A 23,110-nucleotide genomic window follows, 5' to 3' on the forward strand; every position below is an offset into this window, starting at 1 on the left:
GGTGTTGCCAAAAATAAGAGGGCTTGTTACACGAAATTAAGATATGTATGCCTAAAAATGAGGTAAAATCCAGTCTAGTCAGCTGTGTCCCAAATGAAGCACTTACACTATGCACTTTACTGTCTAGTGTATGAATTTTAGGGTAGTATCGTCTCAAATGGGAAACTACGCTGGAAGTATAAACCGATTTCCAGTCAATGTTCGGTGGCCATCATAAAAAATTTCAATGCCCCTTTTCTTTTGTGTAATAAAGCTACAAGGGTTGAAGTGTCATTCCTCTCGCTGTTTATTAGGTTGAATAAGTGTGTCATCGGCATGCTTCAAGTGCACTTCCACTAGTTAGAATTTCTGTTAACTTGCTACAATTTTTACTACAAAATGGCAAAGAATATTGCAAACCTATGAAATTTTTGATGCACCTATAGTCAGTAATTTGAATCCTTTTTTGTGAGGTAATTTATTTTTTTTTGTTTGTGTTTTAGCGTGAAATTAAGTTCATACAATGCAGGTACCCTACCCTACCATTAAAAATCATTAAAAGTCATTAACATTAAAAAAGTGGAAATAAAAAAGTCAAAAATACACTACTTAGAAACTTGGTTTCCACAACAGCTGACTGGACATTTACAGACTGCAATTCAAGCAAATGATCCTGAGCTAGTTAATCAGCTGCTGTAGACCACAAGGTAATGTCACACACACACACACACACACACACACACACACACACACACACACACACATTTATGCAAGTACATTGCAACTCCTCTAATGTTCCAGCACATGACTAATTATGATCTCATGCTCTTGTATCCAAATCCCTGGAGAAAACATTAAAACACGCACAAGTACATAACTGAGGACGGATATTGAGCAATCGGTTACCTGAACATTCTCTCCAGACCCTTGAAGACAAATCAGATTTTCTGCTTTCTGGTGAGTATGTTGGACACCGCAATCTTTATTGTGTAGCTCCTTGGGAATTTGCTCTTGCACAATATTGGAGGACATGAACTTTCCTCCAATTGCTTTTAATAGGCATGAGTTAACAGTTGATGTCTCTCCTGAGGTTTCCCGCGCTTCCTCAGCTTCCTTAGCGGATAAGAAAGGGGCTTATGTGAGTCAACGTGGCCTCAAACCTTGCGCACTAGAGTAGGGCTCTTCCCTCGTTCCTCGAGGTGGACAGGAAAAAGGAGGGACGCACAGCGGGGGATTCACAGTGCTGACCGAAACCATGTGGCCATGCTGTTCCTGTCCAAACACTCTGAGAAAGGTCAGCTTGCTGAATGATGTAGATGACACTCCCTAAGTGCGGCAAATATGTTTACTATCATTTCCGACAATTCTGTACAAATGTCAGGCTTTTGAGAATGCATTTTATGCACTTTATGAAACATTATGTACTATTTGGTAGGCAATGTCAAGTGTTTCCCAGTTACAGCAGGCCTGGCATCAGGATGAAGCTCTTTAATAACCTCCAGCCTAATTAAATGGCATTTTATATACCTGATATAACTGATGCATACATTCAATCTTAGGGTTGTTATTGGACCTTCCCCTATTATATTTTCATCATTCCTATATGCTAATTTTTTTTATGTTATATTTTGTGTGTGTGTGTTTGTGCGCTTGTTGTATCCTGTTACTGAACATGCCGCTGTAACATAAGAATTTCCCAATATTCTATCTATCTATCTATCTATCTACTGTATCTACAGTATCTATCTATCTATCCTGTACATACATATATTATGGTGTATGTAAATTCTATTTTTTATTTATATTTTTACTTCACAGTTGGACAAGTACTTCACTGCTTATATCTTTGTATTTGCCAAATAAAATTTGTATCTGAGAGATAAAAAGAATGGACATATTTCGTTCTAATTTAATCCACTGACGTATATAAAATTCATACACTGCCAATGTGTGTGATGTTCTCTCTCTCTCTCTCTCTCTCTCTCTCTCTCTCTCTCTCTCTCTCTCTCTCTGTCTCTCTCTCTCTCTCTCACTCACTTTTTTTAATGCAGCACTGATTACTTCATTGGAATCATTATTTCCAATGAAAGAGATCCAACAGGGCGTCTTCATATGTTCACAGAAACACCTTTTTAAATAGCGTCTGCAGTTATTAAAGAGATAAAAGGCAGGGATTAGTGTTATAATTCCTGTGACGTTTTACATTCTCTGAGAGTTCACGAAATCCTCCACGTGGATTAATTTCATTTCAGCTGTTAATTGTAGGTTTTGTTAGGGTGTGGGTTTTGTTTGGGGGATTTGACCACAAATGGTTCAATTACTTTAACTCAGTTACTTTATATTGTAGGCTACATGCACACCAGTCAAAATAACCAAAGCGACACGGAGTTCAATTAGAAAGAGTAATATGATGAAAACCATCACAATACTGGTATTCTTTCTTTCTTTCTTTCTTTCTTTCTTTCTTTCTTTCTTTCTTTCTTACTTTCTTTCTTCCAATGTTCAGATTTATGTGTTGCAACTTGGGAGAAACCCATCAGATGTTGTTGTAGCTGAATTATTTGTTTCTATAATGCACCTCGTACCTCTTGTTATTCATATTCTATTCATATTCAGTACTACTGTATCTGTATTTATATATTATACTTTTTAAATATATTTTCTATACATTTTCCCCATTCATACCTGTATTCTATTCCTATTATGTATTCTATTTTTATTGCAGTTCTGTTCTTATTCTGCATATTTTTGTTCTGCTGTTATGATTCTGATTTTTTTCCTTTTGATTTTTACCAATTAAATGTAAATTACAATTTTGCTTTAAGAAATCAGAATTCAATAGAATCAGCAGATCATAGGTTTTAGCAAAAGAATGGCCAGTATAAAGAGGTAGACCTTTTATTTTATTAGCATGTCTCAAATCTATGCTATACACATGATTTGTTTGATGCTTAAACAAACAAACAAACAAACAAATAAATATCAGTTTCTTTTAGACTATCAGGGCATCAGTGGAATTGGAAAAATGCGATTTTGACCCTTTTCACCTAATCCCTTTTAGCCAGACCTTAAATTGCTATAATTGTGTTCAAACCTTCATATAGTGTTTCAAACAATATGAAGGGATTTCCCAGTATGCTACAGATATTTCTTATTTTTTTCCCTCTCTTGTCTGCCGTTCGCCACAGTAGATCATTGATCTTCATATTTGATTTGGCAGAGGTTTTAGCTGGATGCCAGGCTACAGTCCACAATACAATCCGGCACTGAGACTGCGCTGACTTGTACAACCACCAGCGTCTGGGTCAGTTCCCTAATCGAGAATCCAACCTGGGCCATGGCAATGAAAGCACGGGATCCCAGCCGCTAGAGCGTTCACCTTTAATTTGTTTAATACATACACCAGAAAACATCCTAATGAGTTAACCAGAAATTGCTGCATTAATTCAATATGTTTAACATATTGACATAATGACTTATAGATCTCTTGTTCTGAGTGCTGTTAAAATACAACTGATGAGTCCCAGTAAGAACACAATATTGGGTCATAATGATATCATTATAAGGTGATACAAAGCTTCGTCTCACCTGTGGAGAAACAAGGCAAAGCGTCTATGTAATATTTCATATCAGTTGAATTATACTGCAGCAAATAAATCTGTTACAGCGAGTGCACTAAATGGCATGAGAGTGCTCAGGTCACTTTCACTAACTTATTTCATCTGATTTCAATTGTTTCCTTCTTTAATCCTGACACTTAAGATGGTTTTGGGAACCATACCTCACACGCCAATACACATTCACAGCGCTTACAGTATTTCATCTCTGCACATGCACATGTACTGAAATTCTACTGTACATGCTTACTTAAAAAAGTTCAATTCAATTCAATTTATTTCTATTCAATTCTTATTTGATTGTCACAAATAATAAGCAGCGTTACATAAGTATAGAAACAGAATAACAATTGTAAAGTTTAAAGTTTTAAATTAAGTAACTATATAGCTCAAAACTCTCTCAGAAGTAATTTAATGTTATTAATTTAAAGTGCTTCAAATTTTGATGTGCTCTATATAATTACCAATAAAACCAGAAGCGTGCAGCATGCACACGATCCACTCACTAAAAACATTCGGCAGGTAAGACGTTAGATCAAATGTGTTACAAATCTTAGCATGGCATGATGTTTTAACACACACAGTCAGGTACATCTACTCAAAACCTCACGTCACACACACACACGCACACAAACATGTGCCCACACGCACACATAACCCGATGATCTTTTATTTATGTACATCTATTGCCATATTTCATAGTGCTGTAAAACCCAAAAAGGAAAAAATTCAAACACTGAATGGAAACCACACACCACAGGTGCACATCTGCACTTATCTGAAAATCTTTTTTATAAACAAGCAACACCGTAGCCTCTCAGCAATTCTAATTAAGGTAAGGGGAAGATGGGTATTAATCAGTATAGTTTTTTTATTAACTGTTCCAGTGGATAAAAAATAAATAATTCTGGGGCATATGTATGTATGTATGTATGTATGTATGTATGTATGTATGTATGTATGTATGTATGCATGTATGTATGTATGTATGTATGTATGTATCTATCTATCTATCTATCTATCTATCTATCTATCTATCTATACACACATACACCTTAAATAGGTTGATACAAAATAGCTAACATACAAAAATATGTCACTATGCCGTCTTATAACTTAAAACACACTTTGTGTCGGTTGAAAAAAAATAAAAAGGAAAAAAAAGTACAATTCAGATGTCATGCAACACTTTCATCTGAACCTGGCTTGTAGCTGCGGTTGTCTGAAGCTTTCTGCTGATACAGATATTTTTGATGGTTGCTACTATCTTTTGTTGAGGATTTTTAAGGCAGCATATTATGATTATTTAAATAAAATACTGCAACACAAATTTACTAGCAAGCAAAGCCAAGAACAGGCTGTTGATTTCACACTAACGTCTGTGTGTATCTGCTGAGAGAAGCAATACACCCGGAATTTAAAATGTAAAAATGCCAAGTAGGTCATTTTGGTCTTTGAAGTCTATAACATTTTAAACTTGCCTGATACAGCAACGACCATTCGTGAACACAGTGACTACTGAAATGTCTCAAACGTTTTAGGTGGTTCTGCTAAAAACAAGTCTGGTGTACAGCCAATATTCTGAACACTAGTGAAAAAAACCCCAAATGCATCACTTTATTTAAAAAATGTTTCAAAGCTACCCTTATAGGAAAGATTTCCTTGTACCTGTTAAACCGATTCATCCGGGTTTCATAGGTATGTTGAAAGCTAACTGAGAAACGCAGACGCAGATTTCTGATCGAATATGTATTCGTAAGGCACAGGAAAGTTTCATATTCAATTCATCAACCCTAATAAAGTTGATAAAACTGTGCCATGAGATTGTATACACAACTTAGTAACACAATAACCACCTGAAGATTTAGTCCATATTAGCCCCATATTATCAAAGCAAAGTTTTGAAGAACATTACGATATGCTTACCTGTCTCTGTCCACAACAGGCGATGTTTTAGCAAAATATTCGACATGAACGCTCTATCTGCCATTTTCTTTAATTTTTTAATCTTCTCCGAAAACTATGTCGCCTTTGAACAAGGCGACTTTGTCTTGCTAGCATAAACGCACGAGCAAAAAATAACCTAGGTGCCTACATAGGCAGCCTCCTCCCAAATGGAACACAGGGACAGTGACAGGATTCACTAAATATCAAGGTATGTAACTAATTATGGCGACATGCATAACAGCAAGAGCATCAGAGCTGCCTAATCAGCGGAATATCAGTCCACTGATGTTTTCAGGAAGTTGTTATAGTCAGGAGGATTGGGATGAAGAACCAGTAGACTATTATTTACACGTTACACTACAGTAGCGACATGGTTTTTTCCGACATTTTTTCCCCTTCTTATTCAAGATGGAAAAAAGGCTTTTCTTGTTTAAATGTCTGCACTCTAACCCCATCCTGAAACTCATATTTAAAACAAAGGCCACACTTGACGAGTCACAACCACCCACATACTGCCATTTCACCAGCATGTATTCGCAATTTCAAAGAAAAATCGCAAAATCTGCTGATGCCAGCAAAGAAAGCAACTTTAGGTTTGTTTTAGTGGCGGTTTTCTACTAGAATGTGTCCGAATGTAAACACTACTTCCCTCAGATCAATCCGCTGCACATTTTTAACAACAGAGCAAAGTCCGTCACGTAGTACGTCATTTATGTAACACGTCTCCGTCTAAAACTCATTCCACACGATGTTACTTTCTTCATAGGCAACACACAGACACATATATACACACACATACACATAAACCCTAACACTAGTTATGCTTATATCCTGATAATGTTTATCAATTAATTAATTAATTAATTTATTTATTTATTCATTGATTCAAATTTTATATTTTAAATGTTGCTGTGTGTTTTGCTGCCTTCTTAACCAGGTTGCTCTCTAAAAGAGATTTAATCTTGAATTAATGAGTTTTTATCCTGGTTAACTAAATGTTACTAACTAATTTTATTGAATCTATGCTAAACATTAAAACACATAGAACACACTTGTGCTTATGCCTGGACAATTATCTTTCAATAATAGATATTTTCTCATTATACAATATAAAATCACAATATTTTGTTTCTACTTATGATTTTATCAGTTTTCAGCATTAACAAACTGCCTGCCTCATTCGCATGAGGGCTTTTTTTCTTCTTCCATAATTAGATTTTAACAAAGAAATGAAGGAAATAATGAAATCATATATGGATGTAGCACATCATTATTTAATACATATTGCCGTCCCTGCTGAGGTTAGCTTAATAATGATAGCTTTTGTTTTCTGTATATCGTGTGGTCCTCAGACCTCAAAGTGCTATACGAAAGCAACACAAGCACAAATAGCAAAGAAAAAAAACAACGTCTTAAACTTCTAAATATGCTGAAGATGGTTTTGATGAACCAGAATCCGCACACACCCATACCGACCCCACCCCCCACCGGCAGCATCAAGCCATACTTTTAATAACGCTCTCTATTTTAATGATCTACTGTAACTTTTATTATATCATCATATACTAGAAGATGAAAAATAAACTCTACTTATGATGTGATTTCTATAAGCACATCCTATTAATCCAGGTAAAAGAAGTAACTCTATATGAGTAATGACCTCTGATATATTAACAACGTTCAATGCCATGAACTGCTACTACATTTGTTGGTTTCACAATTCAGTGTCACAAGTTTTTTTTTTTTTTTTTTTTTTTAAGAATTTCTTTAAATAGTGTCCTAGCTCCTGATTGTGAATGTCACAAGAGTGACTTTGGTTCTGCTGTGATTTGCAATGTTCACTGACTTTTATTACCAGCATAAACAATATCATAACACATTATCAGAAACTGATAAGAGGAAATGTGTGTGTGTGTGTGTGGGGGGGAATGCATAGTCTAACACTTTTAACACATACACGTGCCCGCACGGCGCACACAAAGCAGTACGCCACCGACTTTAATCGATTCAGTGCAAATTGTGTTGGTCAATTACTGTAAATTACTGTTTTAATTAGAACATGATTCATCTTTCTGATATTAACCCAGTTCTGTAGCACAATGACAATTGTATAAGGGTCACTTATGTCACTAATGATGACTAATTAAAGAAAAATTAAATCACCACATTTTTGACATTATCGAAAAAGAACCAAAGCTCAAACCAATACTCATTCTCGGTCTTGTGATATTGGCTAAGAATTCACTCTTGCCAGTAAACATGAGTCACACTTTATGAAAGAACAGGAATATATCCTATATATAAAGAATATATCCTATATTCTTTGTTTTCATATGTATTAACAATCTATGAACTCAATAAGCTTCTGAAGACTAAACTGTATAATAATGAATGATAATCGCTATTTAAATGGCGCTCGATGCTTTCATGTTCACAATATAGTAATGGATTAAAACATCATTGAAACAACATGAGCTGAATAAAAAGAAATCAATTGTGACTTTGTGTCGTGTCACTTCCTGCACAAAAAAAAATCCTTTGAGAATGAAAATAAACATTTAAGATCCTGATAGTGTATAGATACAACCCTTAATTATTTCTTTTTTAAATATATCAAAATCTAAATATATAAGAAATCAAGCATTCTGTTTCTGAATGATCTCTATTTCTGTTTCTTTTTTGGCACGCACGTTTAATGCAGTCCCAGAGGTTAAAGGTCTTGGCCAAGGGCCCAACAGTGGCTTTCTGACAGTTCTGGGATTCGAACTCACAACCTTCTGGCCACTTATAGAGAAGGTTATCCTCTGAAGGTTATTCTCACTTCACTTCTCATCAATCAGTTTGTAAATGCTTTCTCAGGTGCACATTAGATCGATATCTTTCACTTTTTGAGATTTGTGCAGCCAGATTTTTCAGTGCAATATCCTGATGGTGTATAGATAAAACCCTTACTGATTTACTTCAGGTTATAACCATGGTGTCTATCTGTAAACTGCTGAGTCACAGGACAAATGCCATGCGGGACAATGTAGTCTTAAAGAATACAATATTTAATTTATTTACTACCAAAATCTGATTTTATTATTATACAACTGAGCACGTGTATAAATGATTTGTAAACTTAACACCTAGTTAAGTTTACATATACTCAGGATAAACTTACTTCTGAAACTTTCTGAGTTTGTGATAGCTAAACTCTCTCACACACCCCCACACACGCACACACACACTTACACACACACACCGGAGTTTGAATGTTTAGTAAATGAACCGCTCACCTGCGTGTGTGCGTTTAACGTGTTCTCTCTGTTCTCTTCTCTCTTCCTTGGTGCTGTGGGTCCACACCGGTGTTTCTCCACCTCCGGTAACCGTGTAACAGTCCGTTTTGGCGGTTAAAACCAGTCCTCGGTAACTTTTTTCAGCTGAAATGCTGCGGTTTTATCGTCCGATGGCAGGTGCTGCCTCTGCGCTGATGCTGAGAGCAGAGTTTTCTGTGCGCGTTGCCAGGTTGGGTCCAGCATTCAACCCCTACAGGGGCGGTTCTTGGATTTTATTCATGGTGGAGGGCAAGAGGTGGGGGTGGGGGGTTATTAAAAGGGTGGAATTGCTGAGGGTAAAGGCTAAACTTCATAATAATCATACATTTTAGCTTATATGTTGCTTTAATGATGCCAGTATCATGTAAGGAATGCACCATTTTGGGGAGGTGTGCTTGTGCGTGTGTGTATGTGTGTGTGTGTGTGTTTATATAGAATGATAATCAACAACAAAGTGTTGCGATGCACGATGTGGATTGCATTTGAGACAAGTTACTTCCTGTAAAAGCTTACGTTGTAACAGCTATAAGCATTCAGTCCTTCCCCAGCTTCTCTCTCTCTCTCTCTCTCTCTCACACACACACACACACACACTGTCAGTAGTCAGTATCATATAAGAAATAGACTTCCTTGAAAGCGTGATGTGTGTGTGTGCTGTAATGGAAAAATAATCAACGACTGGGTGCTGTGATGCGGGTTTTGAAACGCCTGAGAGACAAGTTACTTCCTGTTAATGCTTATGTTATAACAGCTATAAACAGTTAGTCCTTCACTGGCTTCTCTCTCTCTCTCTCTCTCTCTCTCTCTCTCTCTCTCTCTCTCTCTCTCTCCCACACACACACACACACACACACACTCACACACATGCTAAGATGACACATACACTCTCTCACTCACTCACTCATCTTCTACCGCTTATCCGAACTACCTCGGGTCACGGGGAGCCTGTGCCTATCTCAGGCGTCATCGGGCATCAAGGCATGATACACCCTGGACGGAGTGCCAACCCATCGAAGGGATGACACATACAGCGACTCTATTTTCAATGATAACTAGCAACTTATGTCGACATGAGTAGTGGTGATTAGATGTGTCCCTGCCTAAAAAGCTTTACTTTTCTTGTCACATGGAGTCCCACCACCTACTAATAAACATGTTTATTGTGGTAACTAATAATAGGAATGCCTACTGGTGACTTGCAGTGATAAAATCACTTTCTGTGTGCCTGTAGCTTAACTTGACCAATGCGACACTAGAAAATCATGGTCTTCTGTGAGCTGATGTATGAAAAAAGGGTAAAGAGCGCTTCTCCTCATAACACTGGTTTCAAGTATATTGGAGTTCTAGCCTTCCTTACTGGAAGCTGACTGGTTGTTGTGAATTGGTAGGTGAATAAATTGAGAAAGAAAAGTCCTTTGTGCACTAAGACCTCCTGAAAATGTTCCTAGGCCGGGAAACATCCTGTGAAAGAACCCTGAAATAACTTCCATTAATGCTAACTAATCTTACAGAAAGCTTCATGATATTAATAATAACACTTTGTTTAATAAACAAATCTTTTTAAATAGAGAGTATACAGTATGCTAGATAAATAATACTGTCCCAGAACAAGGGCATTAATATAAACCACTATTTTGAATTCCAGCTAGATTAATCCTAAGCATGTTACTGTCTGTTTTTCAGTGTGGGTTTTATCAGGGTTCTCCAGTTATCTCCAGCCTCTGAAACACAGGCTAGACTAATCGCACCCAGTGGATAGACTCTGGATCCTGACCATTGTATAGTAGTTACTGATAATCATTGAATAAATGATTATAATATATAAAAGCATTATTTGATGTACAAAAAAAGTACTCATGTGACACATTTCAAATCTGTTACTCATTCGCACAGACTGTAATCTTTTATTTCCTGTTTTTCTATTTCGCCATTGCTCCGTTTAAACTATCTGGGATGGATTCAACACAAATGAGGTTATCTGTGTTGTATTTGAAACATATGAAACATATTTCAAATATGAACAGAAAATTTTAGTTTTTGTATCCAGGTGTACAAAAGTCAGGCAAAAATACAGCTATATATACCATATCATCTTCTGATTGCAACGAATCAACATTTTGTGGTCATATGTAACCAAACGTGAGAGGGGCTCCTGCCTCCTATCAAAAATTCCCCAAAATTCACTCTCATCTAATAAAAACAAGACCTACAATACACCAATGCTACATTTTCATACCAAACATGAACTGGGATGAAAAAAAAAACAATCTGGCAACCCTGACCTTTCTCCTCCCTACACATGAAGCAATGCTATAGGGTCTGTGCCAGAGTCTTTCAGTCAGACCACTGTGACCAATTCTGGTGCTTTCGTCCTCTTGTATTGCACATGATTTAAGTGTTATCGTTCTTTTTCAACATCCATTTCATAATTAGAGTATGAAAACTAAAGTTTGTATTGTATACAGTATGTGTAAACTCATTTGCATGTTCTTGTTAATTACTGGTGATATTATTCACCTTTCAGGTTATACGCACATTTATACACATTCCATTTATATGGAAGCAAATGCTCATAAATTATATAATTACCACAATGCAGAATGTTGGCATATTTGGAACATACATAAGAACTAGGTTATTTGTACACTTTATGCATGTGTTGTTGTTTTTTTTTTTTTCCACTAAAAAAAAATTTCTCTTTTTTAAATTTTCTCTTTAAAATTCATTGAAACTACAAATGGATAACGTTATAAGTTTATATGTCGATGTCTATTAATAAAACTTGCATATTCATAGTGCTTTTTTTAAACTGCACTCCTTACACATTATTTAAAGTCTGTACATTGTTATGGACCAACATATATCTTCAGCCAGTGATGATCAGCATCAAGTCATCAGTTCGTCCTTTAAACAAATAATCCGTCAATGTTTATGAATAAAGCAACAACAAGAAATTGTAATATGCAAAATGTATTCAATTTTTCAGCATAAGACTTCATAATCCATCATATTATTTACCATGCATTACAGTACAAACACATAGCAGAATTCATCTCATATGGCTAAAAAAGAAAGAAAGAAAGAAAGAAAGAAAGAAAGAAAGAAAGAAAGAAAGAAAAGAAAAGAATATCCCCGAATCTTTTCATAGTATTTAAAACACATGCACTCCTTTATGTGCTTTCTGAGGTCAGGTGTCTTAATGTAAATCAAATAGTGCCCCCTACTGGTAAATTACACTCAAAAGATGTTTTTATCAACATACAGTACTTCTGTCTGGGTCTCATGGTTAACTCTTATTGTAGATTGTACAGCATTTAACTGTACTATGCTTTGCATCAGTGGTACTTTCTGTGACACTTTTTATTGTCTGCAGTAACTACAATACCGTATTAACTGATCACTAGGGTAAATTTATTCATTCATCTTCTATTGCTTATCCGAACTACCTCGGGTCACGGGGAGCCTGTGCCTATCTCAGGCGTCATTGGGCATCAAGGCAGGATACACCCTGGACGGAGTGCCAACCCATCGCAGGGCACACACACTCTCTCATTCACTCACGCAACCACACACTAAGGACAATTTTACAGAGATGCCAATCAACCTACCATGCATGTCTTTGGACCGGGGGAGGAAACCGGAGTACCTGGAGGAAACCCCCGAGGCACGGGGAGAACATGCAAACTCCACACACACAAGGGAATCGAACCCCGACCCTGGAGGTGTGAGGTGAACGTGCTAACCACTAAGCCACCGTGCCCCCAGGGTAAATTTACATTATTATTATTATTATTATCATTATTATTATTATTATAATAATAATAATGAGAATAATAATAATAATAATTATTATTATTATTATTAATAAAATAATAATAATAATAATAATAATAATAATAATAATAATAATAATAATAATAATAGTTTATTAATAATAGAATTTGTATAATCCAGTAAAACTGATCCAGTAAAAAATAAACTGAATCACAGTGACAAACTGTAAATAATAGTTTTTGAAACAGCTGAAACAATGAATGTCAAGGACCTGACGCAATATTTGCATTTTTTTTGTCCTCAATTCAGTTTGCCAATTAACACAAGCTAATTATGTTCCCCACAAAATTAAGGTTTTCTAGATCTGACAACTCCAAAGTGCTTCAAAATCTTCGGCCAATTAATCTTGCAACTTGTTACTGTGCAATGTAATATATTTAGAGTAATATATTTCACCTACCATCATTAAATGGATTTAAAAAATGCCCTTCCTGATGCCACACTCTCTGGAGGTAGCAGAGATAAGGATGTTGAGGTTTGCTTTAGGAGTGACGAGGATGGACAGGATTAGGCACGAGCACATCAGAGGGAAAGCTCAGGATGGCTGTTTTGGGGACAAGGTCAGAGAGGCTAGATTGAGATGGTTTGGACATGTACAGAATCGCCAAAATATCCATACCTGTGGCAAAAGCACGGCATTTATTTTGCATTGAGAATTGACATTTCTCAATGCAGCATACTGCAAAATCTAGAATCACCAGAGGCATATGACTGGAAGTCTGGTGTTGTGGAAAGAGGTTTTATCTGTGTATTTAGTTCTGCATATGGAAAAATACCTCAGCATTTAAACAGTGAAAGATTCCTGTGTGTTAGAGAATTTTATTTATTTATTTATTTATTTATTTATTTATTTATTTATTTATTTATTTATTTATTTATTTATACCAAAAGTAAGATGGAAAAAAATAATTTCATATAATGATGGCGTTATATGAACTATAATGAACACATTATTTAAAACATATAGAATTAGTATAACATATAGTAACATATAGTACATAGAGAATTACAACTTCAGACTATAATGTAAAATGTTAACACGTCTTTAAAAGGCACAGATGAAACATACAGTACAGTGTTGTTGCTAAGGGTAGTTCTAGTATAGTTCCAAAAGGGACAGCGCCAATGTGTCTACAATCTTAAATCCCCCAAAGCAGGAACTCACTCACATTAGACAGGAAGAATGTTTATTGTTGGGTATCTCAAACACATGCACGCTTGCACGCACACATGCATACAAACACAAAAAAAAACCCCACACACCTATCCATATACCTAACTGTAAGATAATTACTTTAGAACATGAGATTGGCTCATTCTGAACACAGTCACATCACCACATTTTCCTTATATTTCCGATTGTCATGTCAATTTTATGTGCTTTAATTGCATATCAAACCTAGAACAATTCTGACCATTTATTTTGGAGTATTATTATTATTTACATCACAAATATGGAATTTTCATGTACAATCTGAAGTTTTTTCCCCTACAAGACAATAAACTCTGGCCCCAAACCATAGTGTGTCCATATCTTTATCACAAATCATCCTATATCAAGTCAAGTCAAGAAGTCAAGAAGTCAAGAAGCTTTTATTGTAATTTCAAATATATATAGTTGTTGCAGTACACAGTGAAATGAGACAATGTTTCTCCAGGATCAGGGTGCTACATAAAGCAAAGACAGAGTTACAAGGACTTACTAAGTCCTAGTATACAGTACATAAAGTGCATCTGTGCAACCTGGTGCAAACAGTGCAGGACAAGACAAAAGAGACAGTGCAGGACAAAAGACTATATTATATTTTATATAAACTTATAAATCATGATTGCAAGCATTTGTTACACTACTCTACTAAATTGGTGAATGCTGTTTTTATCTACGGAATCTATTTCAGAATCACTAAGGGCAGTGTGTCTGTAGCATGCCATTGTAATTCTTGTCATTGTTCTGGGATGTCATCATCCCGGGCAAGTAGATAGAGTTTTTCAGTGAACTCACAGGGTGTTTTATTTTTTTTAACAAACTTTGAATAACATTGATTCTGTCTCACCACCCAACAGAGTGCTTGATGTTATTTCTCTATTCAGGCTTAGAAGTGACAGATCTACCAGACGGCTTAAGTGTGCCTCAGTAGACCTCATCCATCTAGCTCATTTCAAAAACTCCATCTACTTGCAAATCTGCTTTTTCATACATTTCATTTCAATAAAAAAATGGCAAACCTTCAGTTATTAATGAGATATTATGAAGATGCTAGTTATGTTATACATATGAAGATGCTAGTTATATGTTATACATATGAAGATGCTAGTTATACTGTATGTTATACATATGAAGATGCTAGTTATATGTTATACATGATTGTTAAGCAGCACACTAGTTAATGTTTTAGTTAATACATATATTTAGCGTTAGCTTAGAACATACTTACAGTAACATCTATAAAGGAAGAACTGCTTAAAACTTTGTTGTAACTAGTTAGCTTTATACCTAGTGCAATCCTAAATAGCTTCTTATTGAACATATAGACTGGACAACTTTGTGTAAATTTTAGCCTTATGTTGTGCTTTATATAAGAAACAAATGCAAACCATAGAAACATTCAGAATTTGGTCCACTTTATTTATGACGAGAACTGACCACATGGCATACATAATACATTTTCAGTGTTACAGTAACACAACTTACAGCTATAAAATGGTTGATGTTTTCTATCCCACATTTTCCATGGTCATGGTTGAGCTGTGTCTTATTCAGAAGGGCTCAAGGTGTGAGATGGGATTCCATTGTACAGCATTCTACTATGCACACAATTATTCACACTTGGGGCAATTTAGAATAACTTATCCCCCACCTACTTGTGTTTAGACACTTGGAGGAAACCAGACATACCAGAGGAACCTCATGCAAACATAAGGAGAAAATGAGAAAGTAATCGGAGCTCAGTATTGAACCCTGGAGCTGTGAGATAGCAGCGCTACTGAAGTGCATCACCAGCCATACTACAGCCACAAATTATTTATGATATACTTTCTGCAAGACTATATCAGTATTGTTAAATATGTTTTAGCAAACATAAGTTAGGCATCTGTTCCAATTTATTATTATAACTTCTGTGGGTGGTGGGGGTGGTGTAGGGCAGTCCCTCATGGTGATGCTGGTGTAAACAGGTTTGAAGTGGGAAACGTGAAAAGATGAAGCAATGCAGTAATTAGCTGATAGTTGGTAGGTTACTGAGTTTTTCAAAAGATCCAATATACCTGGGGTTATGCTTGCAGCATGGTAGCTTGAGGCGGAATTTTTTTGTGGAGATCCAGATCATCTGTTGTGGTTAGTAAGGTGGATGAGAGAGTCTGCTTTCTGGAGCACCCAGGATAGGAATTCAGTGACATGAATTTGACATGAACTCCACCCACGTCTAAGAAAATGTCCTCTGGGAAGCCAGAATACTGAAACATGTGTTCGAACAGAGCCGTTTCCTTTGTCATGGGAAAGTCGTTCAAAAGGACAAGTTTTCAAGAACCTATCCACAGCCACCAGGATGGTGATGAAACTGATGTAACTGGGGAGGTCAGTGACTATGTGAGCCCAAGGGAGTAATGACACCTGAAGCAGTTCCAAAAAGCAGGCAATTGACAAGATATGTGTGACTGGGTGCAAACACAACAGGTGTCAATGCATCTCCTTACATCCATGGCCATAGATGGCCACCAGAAGGTTGAGTTGCTTTTTTTGTACTCTAGATTTATGTGATCCTTCAATACCTGGAACGAATGGCGTGCTTCTTCAAGCCAGTGTCTCCACTCTTCAAGGGCCTCCTTGATTGAGAGTTGTTCATGGTTTCACATGTCATAGTTATCCTCCCCTGGTGTCAGTTTCTGAGAAAAGAAAGCACACAAATGGAGCTTTCCTGGAGTCCTTTGTCTTTGAGACAGCATGGCCCCTATTCCGCAGCATGACGCATCAAATTCGACAAGTCGGGGTCAAGGTGCTGTAGTATATGCGTGGATGTGAAACATTACTTAAGTTGTTTGAAGGCAAACTGTGCTACCTAAGACCAGTGGAGTTTACTGAGCTTTCCTCAGAGCATTGCAGTGAGGGGAACTGCCACCGAACTGTACCCTGCGGATGAACCGTCGGTCAAAGTTTGCAAATCCGAGGAACCTGATTATTGAGTAAAGAATACCTCTGGCCCTATTATACTCCCAGAAGCTGTGATGTTAGAAAGAGCCTGGAGTAGTTGGCTATTTGTGGATTAGAGAGCTGTCAGTTGCTCCTAGTAGGCCGTGAATCCCTGTCCCTGTTGAACTATGATAGCCTAGAGATGGAGTACACCTAGAGTACACCCGCTGGATCCATAATAAGGGAAGTATCCTGTTAGGATTGGGTAGCAGGATCCATTCAAGTGGCTTATAAGTGCCGTTTATTATAATAAACACAGGCAAAGTCCAAAACAGCAATGCAAAGAGCAGACAAAAAATACACGTCCAGTACCAAAGATACAGACCGCGTGCAAAAACAGAAAACAGTGATAAATGCACGAAAAAATTGTAAAGCACAATGGTACGGGACGATGCATAGCAAAATAAACGGGCTTGGTATTCAGTGAGAAACTGATGATACTGTACTTTGTGGCGTGAGTGTGGTTTATTTATCTGTTGAACTGGAAGCGCAAAACCAAATGTAAACTCTGTGGCCCGGAAGACTCAAAATTTATAAGTAAGTAAGTTTTATAAATAAATAAATGTTTTTAGTTTTTAAAAATTAAAAGAAAATAAAAAAGCTCCATGGTTCTGGACTCAAGTTACTGTACTGTTTCATACATTGTTTCTATGTACAGTAGGTCATCTGATTTCTTCCAAACATGTGGGTATGTGTATTAGCTACACTAAATTGCCCCGATGTGTAAATTAGTCCCATCCAGGGTAAATTCTCCAGCCTTGCACCCAGTGTTGCCCACTACAACCCTGACCAGTACTAAGTGATTACTGAAAATTAATGAAAGGTTTTATCACCCATAAAAAAAATCTAAATTTTACTATTATTTGCCATCAATCAAACTACTGAGACATTATAAAATCAACCCATATGTCTTTTATTAACCATATTTCATAGTTTGTTTTTAGAAACTGTTACTTCTATGGTGAATTTTATATAAGATGGATGGTCTTTTTTAATGTTTTCTTTTGGTTGTCAGGTACCTGTTTGTACCCCAAGCACAGAAATGACTGTAATTTGCTTAAGGGGAAAGGTGTAGGATGTGGAATGCTGAAAAAATAGTGATTAGATTAGCTTCACACTAGCATTTTACTTAGTACAGTACATACAATTGGTTATTTGGAATACATTTCTTATTGGCGATGTTGACACTTGAATACCAATAATGACCAAACATGCCTCCCATTAATAAAGTTGCAATGGTAATAAAACTATCGTACAAAATCCAAAATAAAGAACATGCACATACTGAATAACAGTGAATTAGTGGAATGAAGTGCCACATATTTATTGACACCTGTACAGAAAAAACAACTGTCACAGAGTCATGCAAAGCAGTAACACTCAGACCAAAGAAAACACAACATGAACAATATATGACACCAGAAATAAATTAACCTCCTGAGATGCTGAACATACAGTACAATACGATATGTAAGGATTCTACATGGCACTCATGATTAATTTAACATGTTAATACGTGAGGAACCCAAGCCACACCAAAAACATCAGGCATTCCACTGAAACGTCACTACTGCATTAAAATCAGACCCGTCCAAGCACTGCATACTGTCTGAAACTTGGATCGGACAAAGTGCTTGTATAAAGGTCCTGTCGAGGTATTGTTGAACTATTTCATATTACAACAGATCAACTAGATATACACACTGCATGGGAGGGACAAGGGGGTACTACTCACAGATATTTTATCTTTGGGCAACTGAAATACACTTCCACAATAAGGCTACAACATCAAGGGGTATTACAACAGACAACGTCAGCACACATCAGGCTCTTCTCTCTTGACTGCCTTAGACGTCCTTTTAGCCAAAACCACGCATCTGAACATTACCAGCCTCCTCCTTATACATATGGCAAATGTTTCCATCCAGAGCAAATCTCACAGAACACCTTGCCAAAACAATCACTGTACATCACACTCTACTTTCTTTTTGACTTTCGAACATTTACAGCAGAGTTGGGAGGAGGGTACAATGTATTACAGCTACACAGACTTAACCTCGGACCAGGACACGCTTTTTGTCAATTTCAAAGTCCATAGCCAACAAATTCTCAACCACAAACTTGTCACTAGTCAGAGAACAAGCTGGCAAAAGACTTCCTCAGGTTTCGAATGGTCTCAGCCTTGGCTTCGTCCTCATTGCTGGAACGGAAGGTGTCACCAAAGGCATTAAAGGCATTGGTCAGTGACTGGGATTTACTGAAAAAGAGACACAAACAATAATAACAAAAATTACACTATTAAACTTTGTGAATTAATAAATAGAATTATTTAAAGTGCTGGCATGGAAAGAAACTTTTTATGGAAAAAAAATGATGTACACAAAGTGTGCAGTAAGTATTAAATCTTTGAATGTATTAATAGGATCAATCAGCTTTAAAATAGTGTGATTAAAAAAAACCAGCATCCCACACACATTTACATTTCATAACCTCAGTTTAATATCTCTTGGCTACATTAAGTTGTAAGCAGAAGCAACTTTTAGTACTTGATTTATAAAAACTGTAAAATAATCTGAAATGAAGGTGGAAGCCATTTTCTTTTTTAAATTAACCAAATTTGGAGTGAATTACATAATTACAGCTAAAGCTATTCTACCCCTCTTATAAAGGCTTTTTTAGGTTTAAAGGCAAGTGCTTGTGTTGAAAGGTGGTAATCTGAGTTCTGTTGAAAAACCCTGCTTTGGATATCTACTCAAGAAAATGTTTTTGCTGTGTTAGAAAAAATGTATTTAAACATATGTGTAGCCAAACCCACAAGCCAAATATGCTCAAGTTTCCCCACATAAATATTGATTTTTATTGACTTTTTGGATACCACGTCTAAATTCAGCCCTATATATGAACAGTTGAGTCTGCAGTGATGGCTAAGATAAGATATTTATTTATTTAAAATAAGATAAGATAAGAGCTTCAGTCATTGCAGGAAGTATATAAACTTTACTTTAAGAAAGGATGTGATGACTTCTGTTGTGGTGCAGGCTGTTCCTCTACAGCAGAGGGTGCAGGGGCCGAGGGTGTCGCATCAGACGAGGCAACATTCTGAACTGGAGCCTCAACCTGGGCTTGCTCTTTAGGCACAGGCTTTGTTTGGACCTGTGGTTTGGTGGGAGACTGGTTTTTAGGAGGTGCTTTGGGTGAGGCTTGAACATGTGCTGGAGCTGAATCGGTCTGGATTTGACCCTGATCTGCTGGTCCAGGCTGGGCTTTAGCCTGGGCCTTTGCTGAAGGTGGGGTCTGGGGCTTGGGCTGGAGCTGTGGCTTGGAGTTTCTGCGCACTGGAGGCACTGGCTTTGGAGGAAGTGGTTTCGGAACCTGGGGCTTTGGGGGTAAATCTGTTGGTTTTCCAGGTGCTGGAGTGGGTGATGCTTGAGGGTGGGCTTTGGGCTGCTGGGTTGTGGGTGGAGGAGCTGGGGATGGAGTTGGTTTTGAGACAGGGTCTGGGGCTGGAGCGCTAGACACTGATGTGGTCGTAGGCTCTTGAGTCTTGGGTTGTGACTCTTTGGGCTTTGCTGGGGCTCCTAGGGTTTAATACAAAACAGACTCCCTTATTACATTAGAATACATTTCACAGATGCCTAGCCTTTTAAATCCAGCACCACAGGCTCTTACTAATGGACCATATAACAAACAAATCAGACCAAAGTAAAGGGACAGGTGAGTACAAACTTGTATTAAATGATTCATTTACAGAGAAAAACAAACCAGATGGAAATTCCAACAATAATACAAAATAATCAAAGGTGAGGATGCAAAAATAATATCTAGTTTCAATTTACTAAGTGAGATTTAAAAAAGATAAATAAATAAATAAATAAATAAATAAAGAAAGAAAGAAAGAAAGAAAGACATGATTAATCTGAAAAGGTAGCTGTAATTTAGCTAATTCTGGACAAAATATCTTTGTCATAGATAGTGGATAAGGCATTTATTTAACCCTCATATTTTATTCCCTATGTAAGACTGGATGTCCCACCATCCCAGGCCAAATCTTTAGATTTTAGAGTAATATATTAAATGTGTTCGGGACATGTTAAATAAATGATGGAAGGAGTGGAACATCACTATTTGGTTCACAAACAATCACAAACTTTGGTCTTGTCAGAACTATGATATGACAAATATTCTATGTTTATCAGTGAAACTGAGCAGTTTTGCCCGAAACAGAACATAAGGGTTAAATATATTATACTAAATTATAATTAATAAAGTTTGTTAATATAAAAATATAGAGATAATAAAGAAAAAAACATAAAGTAAAGTTTACTAGTGCTAATTTTTTGAAAAATAATTTATGAAATTTTGCACATAATATTTACTCAACAGCATCACACAAGTGTGTGCATTTGTTCTACATTATTCGTCATCACATTTCTGCCACATGGTATCTATTTAGTGATTCTTAATAGTACAACAGTATTATGTGTGTGTCTGCTGGAGAGTAAGAACTGAATAACAACCAAGAATAATAAACAGAAAATGAAATAAAATAGGATACACAAATGGTGAAGTAGGGGAACTTTATTACTTTGGACTTTGGGGGTTGAAGGTGTGGAGGGTTAAGCTGCATAACAGTGCAATCATAACTGTCCAGTGTACAGTCAAAGTGACTCATGTACTGGATTTAAAGATAAACACCAGGCTCAAAAACCACAAACTCATTATTATATTGTTACTCAAGCATACAATGCAGTGATAATTCAGCAGACAATGCAAAACATTAACAAATATTTTTAAAGGTTTTTGATTAATATCTCCACTTTAGAAAACATGCATCACTTTGAGACATGCAACACTTTGTTGTTCTACTGTGAAATGTTTTACATTTAATATTAGGACAATCGTGTGAGTGTTTTATCTTAATAAACATCTCTATAGAGCCAAATAAGATAGAGAAAAAAGTTCAACAATATCACTAAAAATATTCTGAAAATACTACATCACAAAACCATTACTGTTTCACACTAGGTGCAAAAAATTCACAGTATTATTTTTGATGGTTTTCAACAGTCATAGTACAGTAGTAGTAAAACACATTAATAAAAGTAATGAACAAAGCTTATTTATTTATTTATTTATTTATTTATTTATTTATTTATTTATTTATTTATTATTATTATTATTATTATTATTATTATTATTATTATTATTATTATTATTATTATTGTTGTTGTTGTTGTTATTTAAATTTTTTACAAAAAGAAAGACATTCTAGGCCATGTTTAAATCACTTAGCCGAAATTTGGTGTTTTTTTAACCTGTAAAAAATGTCCCTATTTAAATACTAAACTCAGGCTCTTCTATGAGTTAATAGCATTAAAAGCCTCATACAGTCAAAAATTTACTGTAAATAACCTTGAGGAGGGACACGCTGGGAAAGAGGCTTGCTGTGGTCAGCCGGGCCTTCCTTTACAGCAGAGCTCTGTGGAGACACACATATTATACACGACCTACAATATCTGGTGTCTATGTGTTGAAGTCTGACTCAACAGCAGGTGGCGCCATTAGTACAATATTTTGGACATCCCATTAAAACAGTAACATTATTTATGTAGTACCATATGATAACTCTACAGTAATCCATGTTCACACTTTGATAATTGAAAAAAATTTTCATTAGGCAAATATGTTTTGTAGTGTTGCAATGTTACATGTTACGGCTAGAAGCTTAGCAACAGACATCCAATCAGATAATGATCAGCGTTTGTGGCATATCACTTGACGTAACAACCACTTAACAAAACAGCTTAGTAGCATCAGGTGGAAAACACTAAACATCAAAGTGGGCAACATAGAGAGGGGGTTAATACATGACATTGAAACATTAGCATAAGTTGGATATCAAAGAACACCTGACCAACAAATTATAAAAAAGATTAGAACCTGTGAAAGAAAATGATACCTACTCGGGAGCAGAATAGGAGACCTGTTTTTTTTTTACTCACTGAGGTGAAAGCATGAGACAAGCCAGTATTTATACCAGTTGCACGGTATATTTATCCAGTCATGGTATTTGACACATGATAATAAATATGCAAATTAAATTTACTTTAAATTTTACATGCATATCCAGAATTAACTGTCAACCCCAGGTAAAGTATGAGCAGTGTGAAACAAAAAAATAACCCAGGATTACATTTATATTTACCAAGGAATAAGTAACTACTAACTAA

At 36.2% G+C, this 23,110-nt stretch overlaps 2 protein-coding genes across 2 annotated transcripts in view; both read right to left on the reverse strand.

Annotated features, from left to right (window-relative positions):
• pparg (peroxisome proliferator-activated receptor gamma) overlaps positions 1 to 9,034 on the reverse strand; it is a 33,761-nt gene extending 24,727 nt beyond the window's left edge. The window contains exon 1 of the mRNA XM_060857514.1: positions 8,822 to 9,034. The gene's annotated coding sequence lies outside the window, so the exon portion shown is untranslated. The remainder of the gene's footprint in view (positions 1 to 8,821) is intronic.
• A 6,233-nt stretch (positions 9,035 to 15,267) lies between these two features.
• syn2b (synapsin IIb) overlaps positions 15,268 to 23,110 on the reverse strand; it is a 61,126-nt gene continuing 53,283 nt past the window's right edge. Inside the window, exons 11-13 of the mRNA XM_060858147.1 lie at positions 22,293 to 22,359; positions 19,882 to 20,458; positions 15,268 to 19,137 (exon numbers count right to left, since the gene is read on the reverse strand). Coding sequence (XP_060714130.1) covers positions 19,008 to 19,137; positions 19,882 to 20,458; positions 22,293 to 22,359 — 774 coding nt within the window. The 3' untranslated portion in view covers positions 15,268 to 19,007. The remainder of the gene's footprint in view (positions 19,138 to 19,881; positions 20,459 to 22,292; positions 22,360 to 23,110) is intronic.

The sequence above is a fragment of the Tachysurus vachellii genome, chromosome 22, assembly GCF_030014155.1.
Source record: "Tachysurus vachellii isolate PV-2020 chromosome 22, HZAU_Pvac_v1, whole genome shotgun sequence".
Classification (NCBI taxonomy): Eukaryota; Metazoa; Chordata; class Actinopteri; order Siluriformes; family Bagridae; genus Tachysurus; species Tachysurus vachellii.